Raw genomic sequence first — 22,893 nt, 5'->3', positions numbered from 1 at the left:
TTGCATACTGCTTACAAAAGTGAAGTGTTACCATATCCTGAGCTTTGATATGAAGCACAGTACCTGTTTGACATATATGTAGCAATATCACACCCTAGTGGTACAAAGAGATCATGACGACTGATTAAAAACCATAAGATTATATTTTACTGGTTGCACACTAAAGAAGCCATCAAATTATATTGTGAAAAACAATAAATCTGCTAGTTAAACTCAAAACCTTAAAAATCCTCATAAACTTCCAATCTAAAGAAGTCAAGAAATATGCAGCAGATAACAAAGAAACAGCAACACATAAGAAACTCTTTCAGCTTTCCCAGAATATCAGTAAACACAAAAACATCAATCAAATCAACCAAGAAATTCTAATAATGACACAAAACACATAAATGTTGAGTGTGCCGTGGTATGAGATGGTCGAGCGTGGACAGTGAGGGATGGTAAACAGGAGGAGCTTAGGGAGGAAATGGAGGAAGAAGAGGTTTATGTAAAATAAGATCAGCCAGGAAGGGCTTCTTATTAACTATGTCTTATCAGTTTTAGTGAAGAGTGATAAGAGTTCATCAGGTTATAATCAGATCACACTGTTCTTTTCTCCATCTTCTCCTCAGCAGCCGTCTTCAGCCACCTGGCCACATGTCTCTCAATCTCCTGAGAGGTGGAAGGATGGGATAACAATGTACTAAAGATCACCAAACGTATATAATTGAATTGTATTTCATGTTGCAAAAAGAAGAATAAATGTTACTACAGTATTTATATTGTTACTGTATGTAACTATACAGAAATTGGACCTTGTGGTAAGGATTTTTGGTCAAACCTTCTGGACTTTATGATCTACATCTTTTGTCATGCAATACATAATGCCATTTCACTAAAGCGTACATACCTGTTTGGCCTTCTTGAGTGAGTAGCGGTCTGTGATTCTTCTACTGGACATATCAGCACAGTGAGCAGTGTCCCTAATGAAGACAGTCTGGTCCTCCTCTCCTTCCTCCGTCCTGTCCTGGATGACTGACAGCTCCTGCCAGGGGTCTATTCCACCTGTTGCAACAGTGATAGAAATTTTTCAATATCAGTAAAATCCTGCATCACTATTATAATATTTAATCATGGAACAACAGGCGCTCCTACCATACATTTCTAACATACATAACTAACATATGTGCCCATTTGACTTGACTTTACTCCTTAGGTTTAGTCATTTGCCACAAAGTAACAATGCTTGGATGGTGAAAGCTTGTCTCACCATTGACATAGAGCACCCTGCGTGTGTGTGGATTGTCTCCTCCATAGTAGGTGTTTGTGAAGGCGATGCGTCCAGGCAGGGAATGCTGGGAAATGCCAAACAGCATGGGACAGAGCCTAGTTTCTGACTGCAGGGTCACCATCCCAGAGAATGGACAGGTGGCGTCCTCACAAGTCTGGTCTACACACATACACACACATGGAAGTTCAGGATATGATAATAATTATTATAATTATATAATTATATTAATTATAGTTAACCGTGTGTGTGTGTGTGTGGATGTGTGTGTGTGTGTGTGTGTGTGTGTGTGTGTGTTACAGAAGCCAAACTCGGTGCAGGCCTGGTACATCCACTGTCTCTCTGTTCTATGGCCTGACTGAAGCGACGTGTTCATCAGATGCTTGACTGATTTCTCATAGGACACATCCAAACACGGTTCCTTATTGATGGAACGGTAGATCTGGACAGCATACAGCATACACACACACACACACACACACACACACACACACACACAAAACATAGAAAACACTTCCTTGGCTGCATAGTTCAATTTAACATCCAGGGTGACCACAAGTCTGTTGCTCACTGTATGAGTACATACAGCTCAACAGGGACACCTGGTGGATTTAACTTGTGCATGTCCACCGTACCTGCGACAGTTTAACAAGGCGGTTGTAAGCTTCCATCTCTTCCTCATAGGCTGTGCTTGTATTGGTTATAACATCACAGACCTCTTGAATAGACATGAGCACTCCTTCCTCATTGTACTGCACTGTTCCCATGAAGATATCGGCCAAGTTTTGTATCAGTTCGATCTATAGTAAATTATAGTGAACGTGTATTATAAGAGAATTATTGCACACTCAAAAAAATATCTAAAATAAAAAGTAACGTAAAATAGGGAAGATCTGCCTTATAAAGAGATTATGCTGAAGCCTAATAACCACCTCTTCTCTCAAACAAACTCATAGAAACCAAAGCCATCACCTGATCATCAGGATTTTCAGCAAACTGACAGCAGCCAAAGTCCAGGGCCACCTGGCTGGCATTACCACCCATCAGGGCTGCCTCTAAAGCAGCAAAGGCTTTCCGCACAACAGCCAGACACTGCAGGAAGAAGAAGAGGGGGAATTTTAAAAAATGTAACACGCATCATGTCTTTCAAATTATTCTCAGACAGGTGGGTTAGGGTTCACACCTTTCCTGAGCCACCAACTGCTTCATTCATCAGACCCAAGCCAACTATCTGAAACAGAAGTAATCACAGATGTGTGAATGAGAATTATGGGTATTTAAAGGAACCACATAGTACTCGGCTAAACACTGTTAATTAACAATTCTGTATATTATATGTATGTATAATATGCAGGGCCACAGCTACCACTGAGGTTATCAGTATATTTATGGCAATTTAGATGTGATTTAATTACCTTGGGAAAGTGTTTCCATTATATGATTACTTACATATCACATATGTTGGATTTGTAAGGCAAATTCTGATACATTTTAGACTTTATTATTAATATGCAGATATTGAGATAATAGATTATGCCTGTTTACATTGCTGTAGGCCGAGAAGTCCAACTTCGCCTTGACAGGAGCGGAGGAGGCCACAGCTCCGTACACCAGATGGGGAAACTGCACATGGATATAAGAATGACAGATAGATGAATGACAAGAGCTGAGAATGATGAATAAAGAGAATGATGGGAAGAATGAATAAATACATAGGTAGTCAATCATTCAATACAAGACTGGGTTTTAGGCTCTTTTTTAAAGGGTTAGGGTTAGGGTTATACAAGAGATGGGCAGTATTTAAAGATAAAGCTGTTAATATTCTATATGTTCACATTGCGCTGGCACATAAACATGGGCAAGCTGTTCCCACATGCTCATTTCTGCTGCCATAAATACTAAATCAGTACTAAATCAGCAAGAATAACCCCTAACAAATACACTATTTACTCCTGTTTAAGTAACATTTAAATCTGAACAAACAGGGTAGATGACTATGAGTCATCTGCTGTTAGGGTATGAACAAAAGAGCCTTTATGACAGAACAAGGAAATACTGAATTCCTACAATTGTCAAGCGCCACTAAGTTATCAGTGGATTTCAAAACAAAGATTTGGATTTGATATGTTTTTGTGAAATGATAAAGTACCAGATAAAGATAGTCTCCGACATGAAGCAATGCTGTTTTCACATTCAAAGATTCCTTCATTCTTTAAACAGCATAATCGATTAAAAACTGTTAAAATCTTCATATTTGTTAGATGACATAATAAAAGGGAGAGGAGCCTTCAGCCCTATACAGATTTGAGGTTATATCTGGGTCCAGGTCTGCACCTTCCCTCTGAACCAGGCGGACAGAGCTCCAGAGTAGGAGCCTCCAAAGCAGATCCAAGTGTTCTTGCTGCTCAGATTGAAGCTTTGACTGATGTACTCGTGGAACACTGCCAAGTCTGCTAGCCTGAAACACCAAAATTCAATTCTTGACACAGGTGAATGTAGGTTACAGTACATGTTAACTTACAATGTGTTTGACTTAGCTCAGTTTTTGTTAGATGCTTATCAAGTCTGCTTGACACATATATGAGGTATTGGCTTATTTTCTGTTGCGCTGTCCCTTTTGCTTGTGCTTGTGCTTGTGCTTTGTGAGACTATGTAAGATGATTATTTTTGGGTGTATGACAAAAAGAATATTAATTCATCCACGCACAGTTTTTCAGAAGAACAGAAAGGGAGACATAGAAAGAAATAGACTGACTAATTGAATGAATATGGGAAGAGAGACATGTGTTCCAGATTTTATAGTAATTTTTTCAGAGTAGCTTATAATTCCATTTCTATGAGAAGTATTGAGGCAAGGCTGTTAAGTATACTGAATCTATAGGTAGGGAGTTGTCCGTAATTTACAGGATGTTGCGAAACCTCTGACACAAGTGCTTGATCTTTTTTTAAACAATGTTGTTAACGCAAAACAAAATTTCACATGCAATATAAATAGACAGAGGGAGGGGGAGGAAATGTAATGTGGGAGAGAAAGTGAGAAATCATATATTTACCAGAAATGGACACACACACACACACACACACACACACACACACACACACACACACACACACACACACACACACACACACACACACACACACACACACACGCACACATGCACACACACACACAATGGGATAAAGAGCCAACACTAACGCCTGCTGGCTGCTCAGGTCTGCCAGGTTCTTCGTTTTGAGGCCATCAGGGTTGATGCTGTCACCATAGAAACGGTGCTCCAGAGCCAACAGCAGAGCCCCATGTTCTTCAGCCATGTCAACATGGTGACCTGGGAAAACATGGCATGGGTGAAGCAGATAAGATTCAGTGTGCAGCAAGGTTTAATTTTGAAGTGTGACTACAATATATGAGGAGATTAAAAGAGAGTGCAACTTTTAAAGAAGGTAAAAATGTGTGATGATTTTCCCTCACTACCAGGGCAGAAATGTTCTATATTTCCTAGAGATCTGAGTCTGAAGAAATGTTATGAAAATGGTAATATTCTTATTCAAAATTATGGAAAGTGATGGGAACATACAAAGAAATGAATGTGAGAATGATGTAGATGGTGTTATGACAGATCAAAATGTAGGGCAGGAAAGAAAGACGAAAAATGATGCTTGTGAAAGAGTCATCTTTCTGACACAGGATATGATGCTTCACTTATCTTGTTTCCACTTTTAATATTTAAAATCTGAGAGTCAGCCTGGCTTTTTGTTTTTTGTATCTGACTGTGTGGTACGTGTTGCATCCTCCTGCACCTGCCAGAACATCAAACTCAACGATGGGCCCTTCTCCACCAATGAAAAGAAACACTGGACCATCAGAACGCTGCCAGTACGCCTCGTTCACAAAGAACCTCTGGAAAAAAGACAGACAGATAGAATAGGGGAAAGAAAAATAGAAAAAAGAAAGACTGAAAGGTTTTATTCACATTTGCACAAACCAGCAACAGTGCGCATTCACAGCCTCAGTGCAAGTAATCCTTTATTTAACACTGCAATGGACAAATTTGCACATTGGCAGCATCTAATGGAGTGAGAGCTAAATGAGCTAATACATATCAATACATGCTGTCGGGAAACGTCACCTTGTCAGTGTCTGCTGGAGCTGGGGAGGTGAAAAGGTTCAGCTAGTTTAGATTTCTCTGGATGAAGCACATTCACTGCAGCACAGTTTAGTGGATTATTTTTGCTGCAGCTCCATTTTTGATAAGCTGTTTTATCAATTTTACTGCATTAGGAGGATAATGAAAGGTCTTCAGAAATAACATTTTGTTTGATGCTTTAAATAAAATGTTGCCTTTGTGTAGGTTATAAGATCACAGAGAGGAGTTCAAATGTAAGTCACCTTTTTATCTCACAAACATCAGGTCTTCATCATGTCATAATCTGCACCGTATACTCACACCCTACAGGTCAACGCAGGTTATTGAAACATGAATGTATAAAGTTTTTATGTACCTGAGGAAAGGTGCTAATGTCCTGTCGGCTGAAGTGGTTGAGCTGCTGGTGAATCTTGCCCTCCTTCACATGCTGGAGAGGCTGGTGACCACTGGCTGTCTTCATCAGGAGATGCTGCTTGGCTTTCTGCATCTGGAGGTTACGCACACGCTCCTTGATCTTCCTCAGAATCTGGCCTGCCATTTAAAAATAGCCTGATCAGTCCTGCATGATGCGAGCCATCACAGCAAACCTGCTGGCCTCCATGCAATACTGGAGAAGCTAGATCTTCTGGCTAAGAAGCTGAGAAGATCTAACTAATTCTATAAGAGGAATCCTATGTGGATTTATCATAGTGTTTATATTTTACACAGGGTCGGATGTTTGTGTCATCTGACAAAATACTGTAAACTAAGCCTTTGAAATCAATCATCTATTTCAGGAACTCTCAGTATGCAATATTAGTTTCCCAAGAGAGTAACTGTCACTACCAGCATCCGTTTTGCAGACATGGACAAAAAAAATCTCCCTTAAATTATCAGCAAAGGATTTCACCTCAGCTTTGCCATTTTTGTGCAAGTATGATTTCAGCTTTTCAACAACCTTGGCAAGTCGTGTATATTTCTTTCAAATTTTGATGATTAAAAAGCTCTGAAGTAATGGATTTCAGGACAATGGATAAAACCAAATTATGAATCAAGAAGTAACAGTCAGCATTAACTCACCAGCGTCAACAAAGTTCAAGAAGAGCAGAAGGATGAGAAAGCATGTTGGTGACAAAAGCATCTTTACCACTAAATAAGGAGACTTCAAGATAAACTTAATCTACATCCAGGCAGGAGGACCTCCACCACTCCTCCTCTCTCTATATACTGCTTGGTAGACGCTGCATAATCAGGTGATCTCTGAAAAATGACCTGTGCATGATTATGCTTTGCATGTGGCATATCATAAGAACAGAGTAACACTGTGTGTGTGTGTGTGTGTGTGTGTGTGTGTGTGTGTGTGTGCCATATATAAACTGCTCAGCAGAAAAGAGCTTCAGCTTGGAGATGTAATTTGATCTCTCTGCCCTGTAATGGCTTTTTTTGTTAAGTTACAGGAGCAGATTTAGTCTTTTCCTCCTCCTGTGTCGCATCAGTTTGTACAAACAATGAGAAGGACTGCCACACACACACACACACACACACACACACACACACACACACACACACACACACACACTGAAACCGGTGTCTTCAATGCTTTCAACGGGTATTTGGCTGAAGATGCTGCAGAGGTGCATGTGTGGGTGGATGGCAATAACTGCCGATGAGATGATTAACAACTTAGTGTAGCAGTGTGTGTGTGTGTGTATGTTAGTGTGTCGTTTACATATTTATGGAGCAACTGGTAGTGTCTATATTTGTTTATAACGGAGCATCTTATGTACCTGTTGATGCCAGTACACACACACACACACACACACACACACACACACACACACACACACACACACACACACAATACTTACTGAGTGATAGTGTTGACAATAAAAAAAACACACAAATCTCACTTATTATGTACATCATCACAAAACTGTGCCTCAATTTCCTTCAAAAACAAACACTGTCATCTTGATCTTATCTAAAAATTAGGTTTACTGCTTCGACATTTTAAAACAACATAATAACACTGGACTTAATTTCTTGATATTTGCCAAGTTGCAAATTGTCACTGACAACATAATCAATGTTATCATTTTCCCCCTACAATATCCACTTGTGTGATACAAAATCCACTTATAGCAACTACAGCATTATTCAGCTTTTATGGTTATGTTCAGGCAATAAAAAAGTTATTAATGCCAGAGAAGAATTGTGGTTATGGTTAAATATTAAATACCTAATTCAAGCATGAAGAACAGGAAATGACATGTTTACTTTATTAAAAAAAAGTTTGTGGTGGACACGCACATCCAAAAAAAAACAAAAAAAACGGCACACTGTAGCTCCTTCCTGAGTCTGGTGAAGAACATATTGCTGCTGGTGATGTCCAAGTGAATTACCTGCATTGGGAGCTACAATGTTTACTTTATTAACATTTGACTAAAATTAAAATCTTTCCTTAACCTTAACCAAGGTTATTAATGCTAACTACACACAGGATGTGAGCCACAGTAAGTGGTGATGAACTTGTGTGCTTCGTACGTTCACTATCCACCCTGACCACCTCCCATTTCACCTCAAGTGCTGAAAAGACATTGCAAGGAAACATAATCCCAACAGCAATTAATGCTTCCCTTCAAAATGTTATTGGCAAAACAAATGAATAGTATTGTCAAAGTCTGCTCTCCTCCTGACCTGCTGTTCTGGTCATTTTCCATTCACCCCACTTCTGCATTTTCCCTGTTACTCATCATACCTGCTATTGAGCAGCAATAAAGGTCACTACCACTTCTACCTGTGGTGTTTATGCTGCAATTGCAAAAATGTTCAAATATATAGATGTTGTGTCTTTAATTTGTGTTAATCTTGCAAAGAAGTTGTTCTGAGGAAAACCCATAAGTGTCATTGCGTTAACAGGTTTTCACAGTTTAGTTTAGATGAAATATTCTTACAAGGTTACAATGGTTTTGATGTGTAAATTTGAGGTTGGTTAAGATGAGCGTGCATTTTTTTTAGATACACTAAGCTCAAGCATCTTGATCATCTTTAGTGTTAAAATGCAATGTCCTCTGTGATGTCTCATCCATTACCCACATCCTAAGTACTGACAAGAGTGGCCTGGGAATGTCATTAACTCACTCTACTAGGTAGATTTTCTCAATATACTGACAGTCACTATAAAATTCAGGGGGGATTTTTTCACTTCATAGTTTCGCTTTCAGACCATGGATCATTTTCAGCAAAGAACTGAAAGTTGTGCTTTGTGTGATCAGTTGCTATTGTTGATATGAAAATCCCTATTACCATAAAATTTGATGAATAATTTACTGGTTAACCATAAATGTCAGTTTGATTAAAAAATATATATCTTTAAGTAGGTAGTAACAAGATATTACATTTTACACTAAACATACAGAATAGCAATGTATTTTATATGAACATCAGTTTGACCACAGTTCCTGTTGAGTCACACAGGTTTCCCGCTCATAAAGAGTAGAAGGAGGAACTAATTTGTCATTTACTCGGCGTCAGTGTACAACATCACACGTGTACAGTGATTTTCTCATCAAGTAGACATGAACAACAATGTGAATACAACCGGGCCACAGCTGGGTTACGCTGTGATGTTTGGATCTGTTATGGTGCTGGGTTTGCCTCTCAATGCTGTGGCACTGTGGATTCTGCTTCGCCGTCACAGCCTCAAATCCCCCAGTGCTGTTTTCATGGTCAACCTGGCCATCTCAGACCTGCTGCTGGTCATCTCCCTGCCCATGAGGGTCTACTTTTATGCCACAGGTACCTGGCCTCTGAGCTTCACTGCATGCACCTGGATTACAATGCTCTTCATCAACAACATCCGCTCAAGCTCCATCTTCATCACCTTCATCAGTATAGATCGGCTGCTGGCTGTAGTTTATCCTCTGAGGACACGCCATCTGAGAACCGCTTCCAACGCCTGGAAATCTGCTGTGCTCATTTGGATTTTTGTGATTGTGGCGAACATCCCAGAGAGAATGATTTTTTCTTCAACACACAAAAATAATAATAATAATACCTGTTTTGAATTTCACCTCCAGCAGCAGGCTTTAACAGTACTGGAATACATTCAGCCTGCTTTAGTGTTTATTCTGCTGACCATCAACATTGTGTCCACTGCTTTGGTGTCTTGGACTCTACGCAGACTCACTGACTCTGCAAGGATCAACAAGAAGATGAATGTTATGCTGATTTTTGCCATGAACTTGGTAATGTTCACCATATGTTTCGTGCCTGTGTCGATTGGTGTTATAATTTGGACACCAAAATTTCTGTATTTGATATGGCTTGCTAGTGTGAACTGCTGTCTGGATCCACTGTTGTACTACTTTTCTTTGGATTCCTTCTGGAAGAAAAAAGAGGATGCGGATTCTAGTCCTGAACAAAATTTGGGTACCAGCACTCCCAGAGATCACCAATTAACTACTCTTTGACATGATGAACTTTATGTTTATCACAACAAGGGACTAGAAAGCTAGTGACTGGAACTTAAAAGTAAGCTTTTATTCCTTTTTTTCCCGGATGTCTGTAAATGAAGATAGCTGGTTAAATTGTTGTGATGGTTCTCAACACCTTCCTTCTCTCATCTCTCATTGTATCCTTGGCTTGCTTTACATAGTTTGACTCTGTTCTTGTCTGTTATTTAAATCATTTGATGTGATGTAGGCTTTTGTCTTATTTGTGAGCAATTCAGTCACAGAGAGAGCAGCCTTTGAATCCTAAGCCTTGCCAGATGGAAGGCAGTCGGTGTAAGCCTGCAGCAGACTGTAAATATGACATATTTGAAATGATCCAAAAGTGAACACTGCAAATGAATTGAGAATTGGCAGAGTAGTCTATACCAAGTATCTCTGTCTGGCTTCATATTGACCTAATATTAAATGTTGCCTTGTTAAATGAGGCCATGGTTATCTGTTTTCATCTCCTACCCACACCCATCATATGTGGGAACCCAAATATGATGTGAACATCCTGATAGCTGTGGTGGTATAGCAAAAAGGTATGATGCAAGAGCCAGATAAGGATAATGACATTACAAAAAGAGTTAGCTACTTATGCAATACCTTACAGAAAATAATTTCACAGCATAGAGGCCATAATCCACGTCAGAAAATTACATTTATCACTCATGGTTAATGTATTATAGAGGCCCAGAAATTGACACACTCATACTGTATCTTTTTGCTAAAAAAAAAAGCATGTATGGAAACTTTTCTGCAATTACATGTGCATTATTTTTCATACATATGGTAGCACCTCAAATCAAGATAAGAAGATCTTTTTCTGTGGTTTACCAAAATGGTTTCATGTTGGCATCATTGGAAATGCACATCAACAAGACAGCTTTCAAAACAGTCAAAACCTTATGTAGACATTTTAAAGGGTCAGTTCACCGAAAACAGCAACACAGTTGGTTTTGGTGTGACAAAATAATTTAAAAAACTCAATGGTCCACTCACTACTACAACCACTTGTTACATTCTGCACTCGGGTAGCTGAGAGGTCAGATTAAAGTATGTAAGTGCACATTTGAGTTAAGATTATTTTGTCACACATACTTTTCAAGGTCAAGAATGAACCTTGAAAGTTCTTTTTTTTTTTAATTACTGAAATATTCTTCTCTATGATTTCTCAATACAATGGAGGTGAACATGATTTATTTTGTTTTAACTTTTCAATAAAAATTCAAGCGTTTCAGGAATTTGTGTGCCTGTTTTTGTAGATTTTAAAGATTTTTTAAATAAAGGTCTCTTCACCTCTGCAACATATGTCTCAAAACTTTTGCAACTTAAACTAAAACTAAGTTCATGGCAAGATACCACGAGATGTCAGTAAGATAATACTGTATGTGTAGAAATAGAAACATTTAAATAGTTGACTTGACTTCATTCTTGATCTCAAAAATAGTAGTTTGATCATATCCAACACCAGATCATCTTTGACCATTTCAATATTATTTGTTTCCTTTTTTTTGGTCGGGCTCCTCACAAATAGACACGCTCTCTTGATGTTGATCATTATTGTTGTCGTAATGACAAGAAAAGCAAGTATCATGACTGACAGTTTCATTTCTCAGCTTGACGGCTGGGAAACTGACGATTGGTCAGCATGTCACAGCGCTGTGGTTATTTTGTATCAACTGGTATGCGGGGGAAATGATCACTTAGCGGAAAATGGACAGCGCTGGCTGTAACCAATAGTCCAGTGGGGAAACCAAAAGAAAGAAAGAAAAAGGACGAGAAAAAAGAGGCTGCAGTTTTCTTTTTTAAAGTTCTGTGAATAAATTCTTATTTGCAGTAAGGAAACTTTCAGTGCTCTCTGTGATGGCTTGAGTCTGAGCCTATGAAGGATCTAGACTTTTAGTGCCTGATCTCTGACTTGGCAAAGGAATAGGCAAAGAAGAACTTCTGATGGTAAGAACCATTGTTCTGTGTGTGCTTTTAGTAGTAGTATTGTCTGTTGTGATTGGGTGACCACCTAATGTAAAATATAGTATAGGCTATATATAAATATCGTGGATGAATTTATTTGCTGTTTGCTTAACGTTTTTTGCATTACTGTGGTGTGATGATATGGGCCTGTGTGTGGTATTACCACTGGGAAATAGAAAAGAAAGAAGAAAAACAGACAGGAAGTTAAATAACATAAAAGTTTTACAAAAAGGACATCAAATCTAAATCACAAGTAAAGTGCAACTCTGACATGATCCACAGGAGGATGCTACAGTAGCTGGGGAAATGACTAGAGATGTGCCTTTTCGTGTGTGACAGAACAGAAGTAGCCTAATCACAGATGTGTGAGTGAGAATTATGGGTATTTAAAGGAAACGGATCGTACTCGGTTAAACACTGTTAATTAACAATTCTGTATGTTATATGTATGTATAATATGCAGGGCCACAGCTACCACTGAGGTTATAAGTATATTTATGGCAATTTAGATGTGATTTAATTACCTTGGGAAAGTGTTTACATTATATGATTACTTACATATCATATATGTTGGATTTATAAGGCACATTCTGATACATTTTAGACTTTATTATTAATATGCAGATATTGAAATAATAGATTATGCCTGTTTACATTGCTATAGGCCGAGAAGTCCAACTTCGCCTTGACAGGAGCGGAGGAGGCCACAGCTCCGTACACCAGATGGGGAAACTGCACAAGGATGTAAGAATGACATATAGATAGATGAATGACAAGAGCTGAGGATGAATAAATACATAGGTAGTTAAATTCATATGAGGTCAAATGTGTTGTCCATTTTATGACCTGTGGGGATTATGCAGAAAAAAGAAAGCATTTAGTGCCTTTCACAAACTAAAAACAAGTGAATAGCATTGTCACAGTCTGCTCTCCTCCTGAAATGTTCTGTTTATTTTCCATTCACCCCACCTCTGCTCCACTCTGCCAATCAGTAACAAGTAACCCTGCATTTTCTCTGTTACACATCATACTTGCCATTGAGCTGCAATAAAGGTTACTACCACCTCTACCTGTGGTGTTTGTGCTACAATTGCAAAGATGTCAAAAAATGTATACATGTTGTGTCTTTATATTGTATTAATTATCACTAAAGACTGCTGCAATAACTCCTACACTCAAGAAACCTGGCGCCGATCCAAATGACTTGAACAACTTCCGTCCCATCTCTAACTTGCCATTTCTCTCCAAAATACTTGAAAGAACGGTTGCAGCTCAAATCCACACCCATCTGTCAGACAACAACCTTTATGAACAATTTCAGTCAGGCTTCCGTCCCCTCCACAGCACTGAGACAGCCCTAGTGAAAATCACCAATGACCTCCTGATGGCATCTGACTCTGGACTTCTATCCATTCTGGTTCTCCTCGACCTGAGTGCAGCTTTTGACACCGTTTCTCATGAAATCCTCCTGGACAGATTAGCCTCCATTGGAATCACTGACATCCCACTGGCTTGGTTCACATCATATCTCTCTGACCGCACTCAGTTTGTTCAAATCAAAAACCTGAGATCCGGCTCCTCTCCAGTCTCTAGTGGTGTTCCCCAGGGCTCTGTCCTTGGCCCCCTCCTGTTCATTATTTATCTTCTGCCTCTTGGTCACATTCTCAGGAAATTTGACATACAATTCCACTGTTACGCTGATGATACCCAACTCTATCTTTCCACTAAGCCTACTTCCACTCTGCCACCCACAGCTCTATCCGACTGCTTACTGGAAATTAAATCATGGCTCTCACAAAATTTTCTTAAACTTAACGGCGAAAAAACTGAGGTCCTCCTCATTGGTACCAGATCAACCCTAGCAACACTCAACACTTTCTCCATGTCCATCGACAATACCACTGTTCCTCCATCCCCTCAAGTAAAGAGCCTGGGTGTCATCCTGGACAGCACACTATCGTTTGAAGCCCACATCAATAGCGTTACTTGGTCTGCATACTTCCATCCCACGTAACATCAATCGTCTCCGTCCCTCACTTTCACCAACCTGCACCACTATCCTGGTAAACACCCTGATCACATCTCGTCTGGACTACTGTAACTCTCTCCTCTTTGGTCTTCTCCACAAACTCCAACTTGTACAGAACGCAGCCGCTCGTATCATAACCAGAACTCCCTTTATTGAACACATCACTCCTGCTCTGCAGCAACTTCACTGGCTCCCTATCAAATCCTGCATTGACTTTAAGATTCTACTCCTCACATTCAAGATCCTTCACAACCTGGCACCATCATATCTCTCTGAACTTATTCACATCTACACACCTTCTCGAACTCTCCGATCCTCCTCTGCCAACCAGCTCTTCGCTCCATCTGCCAACTTAACCACCATGGGGTCAAGAGCTTTCAGCCGATCTGCCCCTCGCCTATGGAACTCTCTCCCACCTGACATTCGCACTTCAGACTCTGTCTCTACCTTTAAATCCCGCCTGAAAACACACCTATTCAGAGTGGCCTACTCTATCTCCCATTAACTATGCAATCTTCATTCTTGTTTATTTATTATATTAATGCACTTTGAAGCCACGTTCATATTTATTTTTATTTTTATTTATCTATTTATTTATTTTCTTTCTTTATTCTTTATCTCTGCACTAAATGTCACCTGATTTGTATTTGTTTGATGTACTGTTTTTGTGTTATATGTGCCTTGTAAGGTGACCTTGAGTGCTTTGAAAGGCGCCTTTAAATAAAATGCATTATTGTTATTATTATTATTATTATTATTATTATTAATCTTGTAATGAAGTTGTTCTGGGAAAACCTATAAGCACCATTATTAATTGTAGTAACAGGTTTTCACAGGAGTAAATTCAGCTCAGTTTTGTGTGATGTCTGAAGGCAAGTTTAGTTAAGATGTGAGAATACATGGTTTTGACGTGAAAATTTGAGGTTTGTGAAAGTGAGTGTGCAGTGATGCAATTGTGTTTAGTGTTCTTCAAAATGGATCTCAAGAAATGTGTCTTAGCAATCGAGAAAAACTAATATAAAATTCAGATCCAGTCTACCTCCAACAATAAAAAGAGCTCCAAAATATACTGAGCTACAGTATCTTGTCTTTAGTCTTTTCTTAGAATTTCCTGTGTGATGTTGCACTCACTACCCACATCCTAGTACTGACAAGAGGCACTGTCTGTGAGAATGTAATTTACTTACTCTACGAGGTAGATTGTCTTACTATACTGATATGAATCACTATAAGGTTCAGGGTTTTTTATTTCTTTAGATTTTCACTTTCAGACCATGGATCATTTTCAGCAAAGAACTTGAGAGTTTACTGGTTGACCATAAATGTCAGTTACCTTCAAACTAACAAGTTTACATTTTGCAGAATATACATTGCTCATTTTATATGAACATCAGTGTGACCACAGTTCCTGTTCTGAGTCACACAGGTTTCATGCACATGTAGAGCAGAAGGAGGAACTAACGTGTAATTTCCTCGGTGCCATTGTTCAGTAAAGCACACGTGTGCAGTGATTTTCTCATCAGATAGACATGAACAACAGTGTGGATACAAGCGGGCCACAGCTGGGTTACGCTGTGGTCTTTGGATCTGTTATGGTGCTGGGTTTGCCTCTCAATGCTGTGGCACTGTGGATTCTGCTTCGCCGCCACAGCCTCAAATCCCCCAGTGCTGTTTTCATGGTCAACCTGGCCATCTCAGACCTGCTGCTGGTCATCTCCCTGCCCATGAGGGTCTACTTTTATGCCACAGGTACCTGGCCTCTGAGCTTCACTGCATGCATCTGGATTACAATGCTCTTCATCAACAACATCCGCTCAAGCTCCATCTTCATCACCTTCATCAGTATAGATCGGCTGCTGGCTGTAGTTTATCCTCTGAGGACACGCCATCTGAGAACCACTTCCAACGCCTGGAAATCTGCTGTGCTCATTTGGATTTTTGTGATTGTGGCGAACATACCAGAGAGAATTATTTTTTCTTCAACACACACAAATAATAATAATAATACCTGTTTTGAATTTCACCGCCAGCAGCAGGCTTTAACAGTACTGGAATACATTCAGCCTGCTTTAGTGTTTATTCTGCTGACCATCAACATTGTGTCCACCGCTTTGGTGTCTTGGACTCTACGCAGACATCTCACTGACTCTGCAAAGGTCAACAAGAAGATGAATGTCATGCTGATTTTTGCCATGAACTTGGTAATGTTCACCATATGTTTCGTGCCTGTGTCGATTGGTGTTATAATTTGGACACCAGAATTTCCGTATTTGATATGGCTTGCTAGTGTGAACTGCTGTCTGGATCCACTGTTGTACTACTTTTCTTTGGATTCCTTCTGGAAGAAAAAAGAGGATGCGGATTCTAGTCCTGAACAAAATTTGGGTACCAGCACTCCCAGAGATCACCAATTAACTACTCTTTGACATGATGAACTTTATGTTTATCACAACAAGGGACTAGAAAGCTAGTGACTGGAACTTAAAAGTAAGCTTTTATTCCTTTTTTTCCCGGATGTCTGTAAATGAAGATAGCTGGTTAAATTGTTGTGATGGTTCTCAACACCTTCCTTCTCTCATCTCTCATTGTATCCTTGGCTTGCTTTACATAGTTTGACTCTGTTCTTGTCTGTTATTTAAATCATTTGATGTGATGTAGGCTTTTGTCTTATTTGTGAGCAATTCAGTCACAGAGAGAGCAGCCTTTGAATCCTAAGCCTTGCCAGATGGAAGGCAGTCTGTGTAAGCCTGCAGCAGACTGTAAATATGACATATTTGAAATGATCCAAAAGTAAACACTGCAAATGAATTGAGAATTGGCAGAGTAGTTTATACCAAGTATCATCTCTGTCTGGCTTCGACCTAATATTAAATGTTGCCTTGTGAAATGAGGCCATGGTTATCTGTTTTCATCTCCTACCCACACCCATCATATGTGGGAACCCAAATATGATGTGAACATCCTGATAGCTGTGGTGGTATAGCAAAAAGGTATGATGCAAGAGCCAGATAAGGATAATGACATTACAAAAAGAGTTAACTACTTATGCAATACCTTACAGAAAATAATTTCACAGCATAGAGGCCATAATCCACGTCAGAAAATTACATTTATCACTCATGGTTAATGTATTATAGAGGCCCAGAAATTGACACACTCATACTGTATCTTTTTGCTAAAAAAAAGCATGTATGGAAACTTTTCTGCAATTAAATGTGCATTATTTTTCATACATATGGTAGCACCTCAAATCAAGATAAGAAGATCTTTTTCTGTGGTTTACCAAAATGGTTTCATGTTGGCATCATTGGAAATGCACATCAACAAGACAGCTTTCAAAACAGTCAAAACCTTATGTAGACATTTTAAAGGGTCAGTTCACCGAAAACAGCAACACAGTTGGTTTTGGTGTGACAAAATAATTTAAAAAACTCAATGGTCCACTCACTACTACAACCACTTTTTACATTCTGCACTCGGGTAGCTGAGAAGTCAGATTAAAGTTTGTAAGTGCACATTTGAGTTAAGATTATTTTGTCACTTTTTTTTAAATTACTGAAATATTCTTCTCTGTGATTTCTCAATACAATGGAGGTGAACATAATTTATTTTGTTTTAACTTTTCAATAAAAATTCAAGCGTTTCAGGAATTTGTGTGCCTGTTTTTGTAGATTTTAAAGATTTTTTAAATAAAGGTCTCTTCACCTCTGCAACATATGTCTCAAAACTTTTGCAACTTAAACTAAAACTAAGTTCATGGCAAGATACCACGAGATGTCAGTAAGATAATACTGTATGTGTCAGTGTAATATGTGTTAATACAGTAGAGCCTTTAAGAAACTGCTGTATTATATTGTTGACTATTTCACAATGGCATAAACATGTTTTCAATTTAAATAGAACCTTTAGAAATAGAGACATTTAAATAGTTGACTTCATTCTTGATCTCAAAAATAGTAGTTTGATCATATCCAACACCAGATCATCTTTGACCATTTCAATATTATTTGTTTCCTTTTTTTTGGTCGGGCTCCTCACAAATAGACACGCTCTCTTGATGTTGATCATTATTGTTGTCGTAATGAGAAGAAAAGCAAATATCATGACTGACTGTTTCATTTCTCAGCTTGACGGCTGGGAAACTGACGATTGGTCAGCATGTCACAGCGCTGTGGTTATTTTGTATCAACTGGTATGCGGGGGAAATGATCACTTAGCGGAAAATGGACAGCGCTGGCTGTAACCAATAGTCCAGTGGGGAAACCAAAAGAAAGAAAGAAAAAGGACGCGAAAAAAGAGGCTGCAGTTTTCTTTTTTAAAGTTCTGTGAATAAATTCTTATTTGCAGTAAGGAAGCTTTCAGTGCTCTCTGTGATGGCTTGAGTCTGAGCCTATGAAGGATCTAGACTTTTAGCGCCTGATCTCTGACTTGGCAAAGGAATAGGCAAAGAAGAACTTCTGATGGTAAGAACCATTGTTCTGTGTGTGCTTTTAGTAGTAGTATTGTCTGTTGTGATTGGGTGACCACCTAATGTAAAATATAGTATAGGCTATATATAAATATCGTGGATGAATTTATTTGCTGTTTGCTTAACGTTTTTTGCATTACTGTGGTGTGACGATATGGGCCTGTGTGTGGTATTACCACTGGGAAATAGAAAAGAGAGAAAAAAAACAGACAGGAAGTTAAATAACATAAAAGTTTTACAAAAAGGACATCAAATCTAAATCACAAGTAAAGTGCAACTCTGACATGATCCACAGGAGGATGCTACAGTAGCTGGGGAAATGACTAGAGATGTGCCTTTTTGTGTGTGACAGAACAGAAGTAGCCTAATCACAGATGTGTGAGTGAGAATTATGGGTATTTAAAGGAAACACATAGTACTCGGCTAAACACTGTTAATTAACAATTCTGTATGTATGTATAATATGCAGGGCCACAGCTACCACTGAGGTTATCAGTATATTTATGGCAATTTAGATGTGATTTAATTACCTTGGGAAAGTGTTTCCATTATATGATTACTTACATATCACATATGTTGGATTTGTAAGGAAAATTCTGATACATTTTAGACTTTATTATTAATATTCAGATATTGAGATAATAGATTATGCCTGTTTACATTGCTGTAGGCCGAGAAGTCCAACTTCGGCTTGACAGGAGCGGAGGAGGCCATAGCTCCCTACACCAGATGGGGAAACTGCACAAGGATGTAAGAATGACATATAGATAGATGAATGACAAGAGCTGGGGATGAATAAATACATAGGTAGTTAAATTCATATGAGGTCAAATGTGGTGTCCATTTTATGGCCTGTGGGGATTATGCAGAAAAAAGAAAGCATTTAGTGCCTTTCACAAACTAAAAACAAGTTAATAGCATTGTCACAGTCTGCGCTCCTCCTGAAATGTTCTGTTTATTTTCCATTCACCCCACCTCTGCTCCACTCTGCCAATCAGTAACAAGTAACACTGCATTTTCTCTGTTACACATCATACTTGCCATTGAGCTGCAATAAAGGTTACTACCACCTCTACCTGTGGGGTTTGTGCTACAATTGCAAAGATGTCAAAAAACGTATACATGTTGTGTCTTTATATTGTATTAATCTTGTAATGAAGTTGTTCTGGGAAAACCTATAAGCAACATTATTTATTGTAGTAACAGGTTTTCACAAGAGTAAATTCAGCTCAGTTTTGTGTGATGTCTGAAGGCAAGTTTAGTTAAGATGTGAGAATACAAGATTTTGACGTGAAAATTTGAGGTTTGTGAAGATGAGTGTGCAGTGATGCAATTGTGTTTAGAGTTCTTCGAAATGGATCTCAAGAAATGTGTCTTAGCAATCGAGAAAAACTAATATAAAATTCAGATCCAGTCTACCTTCAACAATAAAAAGAACTCCTCAATATACTGAGCTACAGTATCTTATCTTTAGTCTTTTATTAGAATTTCCTGTGTGATGTTGCACCCACTACCCACATCCTAGTACTGACAAGAGGCACTGTCTGTGAGAATGTAATTTACTTACTCTACTAGGTAGATTGTCTTACTATACTGACATTAATCACTATAAGGTTAAGGGTTTTTTTATTTCTTTATATTTTCACTTTCAGACCATGGATCATTTTCAGCAAAGAACTTGAGAGTTTACTGGTTGACCATAAATGTCAGTTACCTTCAAACTAACAAGTTTATGTGATTAAAAAAATATCTTTTTTAAATCTTTGCACTAAACATTTTGCAGAATATACATTGCTCATTTTATATGAACATCAGTGTGACCACAGTTCGTGTTTTGAGTCACACAGGTTTCCTGCACATGTAGAGCAGAAGGAGGAAGTAACGCGTAATTTCCTCGGTGCCATTGTTCAGTAAAGCACATGTGTACATTGATTTTCTCATCAAGTAGACATGAACATGACTGTGAATAGAACCGAACACCTGGGTTCCGCCGTAGTCTTTGGATTTGTTATGGTGCTGGGTTTGCCTCTCAATGCTGTGGCACTGTGGATTCTGCTTCGCCGCCACAGCCTCAAATCCCCCAGTGCTGTTTTCATGGTCAACCTGGCCATCTCAGACCTGCTGCTGGTCATCTCCCTGCCCATGAGGGTCTACTTTTATGCCACAGGTACCTGGCCTCTGAGCTTCACTGCATGCATCTGTTTTACAATGCTCTTCCTCAACAACATCCGCTCGAGCGCCATTTTCATCACATTCATCAGTATAGATCGGCTGCTGGCTGTAGTTTATCCTCTGAGGACACGCCATCTGAGAACCACTTCCAACGCCTGGAAATCTGCTGTGTTCATTTGGATTTTTGTGATTGTGATGAACATAGAAGAGATGATACGATTTTCAAAAATCAAAAATAATTCTACCTGTTTTGAATATGACCACAATAGGGAGCCTACAACAAACCTGGTTTACCTTCAGTTTGTGTTAGTGTTTATTCTGCTGACCGTCAACATTGTGTCCACTGCTTTGGTGTCTTGGACTCTACGCAGACATCTCACTGACTCTGCAAGGATCAACAAGAAGATGAATGTCATGCTGATTTTTGCCATGAACTTGGTAATGTTCACCATATGTTTCGTGCCTGTGTCGATTGGTGTTACAATTAGGACACCAAAATTGCCGTATTTCATATGGCTTGCTTGTCTGAACTGCTGTCTGGATCCACTGTTGTACTACTTTTCTTTGGATCACTTCTGGAAGAAAAAAGAGGATGCGGATTCTAGTCCTGTCCAAAGGGAACAACATTTGGGTACCAGCACAGAAAGAACTCAACAATTAACTATTCCTTTGACATGATGAACTTAATGTTTATTATTACAACAAGGGACTACAACGGAGGTGAGTGGAACCTAAAAGTATGCTTTTATTCCTTTTCTTGATTAACTGTAATTCAAGATAGCTGGTACTGTATGCTTACTTGTAATTTGTGTTTATAGATATTGTTTTTAAAGCTATGAATGGCCTAGCTCCCTCTTACGTTGTTGACATGCTCTCTGAAAACATCCCAGACCCTTGAGATCATCAAATAAAGGTCTCCTCACCATACCTAAAATAAATACTAAATCAGCTCATGGTGCCTTCAGCCATTATGGTCCTACTCTTTGGAATTCTTTACCACATGAACACAGGTCTGTTACAACAATGTCTTCCTTTAAAAGCAGACTAAAAACATATTTTTTTTCCAAAGCTTTTCCCAAGGTTAATGGGTAAAACCTTCTTTTTAGAAACAGTACTATTATTATTATTTCTTTTAACAATAATAATAATACTTCTTACCCTACACTTATTGTAATATCTTCAACTTCTAATTTTTTTATGCTGTCTTATATGTTCTTATATGTTTTTATATATAACATCTTATTTTGTGTTTTATTTTATTTGTTTTATATATGTAATGTTAATGTAGTGTTATATATTTTTGTCATGTATGATTTTTACTTGTTTTTAAGCACATTGAGTTTACGCCTGCTGTTTGTAATGTGCTATATAAATAAATTTGACTTGACTTTACTTTAACAAACTGCTGTATTATATTGTTGACTATTTAATCATGGCATAAACATGTTTTCAAGTTAAATAACACCTTTAGAAATAAAAACATTTAAAAAATTGAGTTCATTCTTGATTCTTGTTCATTCTTGAAATAGAAAAGAAAGAAGAAAAACAGACAGGAAGTTAAAAACAATTTTTACAGTTACAAAAAGGACATCGAATCAAGACCACAAGTAAAGTGAAACTCTCTTTCTGTGGGTGGCATGACACGGATAAGCGTCCTGACGCTTCATCGCAGATAACTGTCTCCACCTCCTTTTTAACCCACGACTTATCACTGCTGTGACAACTGAGGAGATATATGCCCTTCCCATTGCACAGGCAGTACATGAAGAGTCCCAGCTGATGCATGTTGTGCACTTTGCCGGTCACCACCATCTCTGTGCAAAAACAGCAAGCTCACTGGAACATAACCAACACGAATACCAACTCCAGAGCTTCTTTTTTTGTTCTTTTGTGCTTTTTCATGACAGTAAAGTCAAATGTGAAGGCCTTAAACAGTTCATGACATTTCCCACAGATTTGAAAAATAGAGGATGCTCATGAAGATTGTCCATGATTGAACTTGTGTTACCTTGACGTTGATAAGGAGCTCCCAAAGGTTGCGCGGCGGCATCACTATAGTGGTGTTGAGCTCTATAACGTAGCACTTGTCCAGAGCAATGTCATGGTAGGCGGTCAGTCCCTAGAAACATATGGCAGCCTATTAAAGACTAGACTAGGTATTTAGTTGTTGAATTATTTTTTCCCACCTAGCGCCACAGTGAGGTTGAAATTTTAGTTTTGAAATGCCTTCAACAACTACTGGATGGATTGCCATGAAGTTTAGTACAGACAGAAAAAGAGCTGCAACTAACGGTTATTTCCCATTATTGATTGATGTGTCAGTTATTTTCTAGATTAATCTATTAGTTGTTTGGTCGATA

At 38.7% G+C, this 22,893-nt stretch overlaps 4 protein-coding genes across 4 annotated transcripts; 3 read left to right on the top strand and 1 right to left on the bottom strand.

Annotated features, from left to right (window-relative positions):
* Window positions 1-26: 26 nt before the first annotated feature.
* On the bottom strand, window positions 27-6,535 carry LOC128360414 (thymus-specific serine protease). Its single transcript, XM_053320844.1, is given in 12 exon segments — window positions 27-651; window positions 890-1,044; window positions 1,250-1,709; window positions 1,903-2,067; window positions 2,240-2,359; window positions 2,451-2,498; window positions 2,813-2,890; window positions 3,602-3,725; window positions 4,467-4,596; window positions 5,069-5,168; window positions 5,771-5,946; window positions 6,475-6,535. Coding segments are annotated over 12 exon segments (1,689 nt in total). The 3' UTR covers window positions 27-579.
* Window positions 6,536-8,972: 2,437 nt separating this feature from the next.
* Window positions 8,973-9,866, top strand: LOC128359807 (lysophosphatidic acid receptor 6-like). The gene has a single exon (XM_053320131.1). It carries the CDS (start codon window positions 8,973-8,975, stop codon window positions 9,864-9,866), a length of 894 nt encoding a protein of 297 aa, XP_053176106.1.
* A 5,556-nt stretch (window positions 9,867-15,422) lies between these two features.
* On the top strand, window positions 15,423-16,319 carry LOC128359806 (lysophosphatidic acid receptor 6-like). Its single transcript, XM_053320130.1, has one exon. The coding sequence runs from the start codon at window positions 15,423-15,425 to the stop codon at window positions 16,317-16,319; it is 897 nt and encodes a 298-aa protein (XP_053176105.1).
* Window positions 16,320-20,311: 3,992 nt separating this feature from the next.
* Window positions 20,312-21,658, top strand: LOC128359805 (lysophosphatidic acid receptor 4-like). The gene has a single exon (XM_053320129.1). The coding sequence runs from the start codon at window positions 20,312-20,314 to the stop codon at window positions 21,209-21,211; it is 900 nt and encodes a 299-aa protein (XP_053176104.1). The 3' UTR covers window positions 21,212-21,658.
* Window positions 21,659-22,893: the final 1,235 nt, after the last annotated feature.

The sequence above is a fragment of the Scomber japonicus genome, chromosome 6 (assembly GCF_027409825.1).
Source record: "Scomber japonicus isolate fScoJap1 chromosome 6, fScoJap1.pri, whole genome shotgun sequence".
Classification (NCBI taxonomy): domain Eukaryota; kingdom Metazoa; phylum Chordata; class Actinopteri; order Scombriformes; family Scombridae; genus Scomber; species Scomber japonicus.
Note: the sequence above shows the minus strand (reverse complement) of the source record. Positions and strands in the feature narration are given on the sequence as shown.

Coding starts and splice junctions, on each gene's coding strand:
- LOC128359807 (XM_053320131.1), top strand. CDS start 8,973: ATGAACAACAATGTGAATACAACCGGGCCACAGCTGGGTTACGCTGTG.
- LOC128359806 (XM_053320130.1), top strand. CDS start 15,423: ATGAACAACAGTGTGGATACAAGCGGGCCACAGCTGGGTTACGCTGTG.
- LOC128359805 (XM_053320129.1), top strand. CDS start 20,312: ATGAACATGACTGTGAATAGAACCGAACACCTGGGTTCCGCCGTAGTC.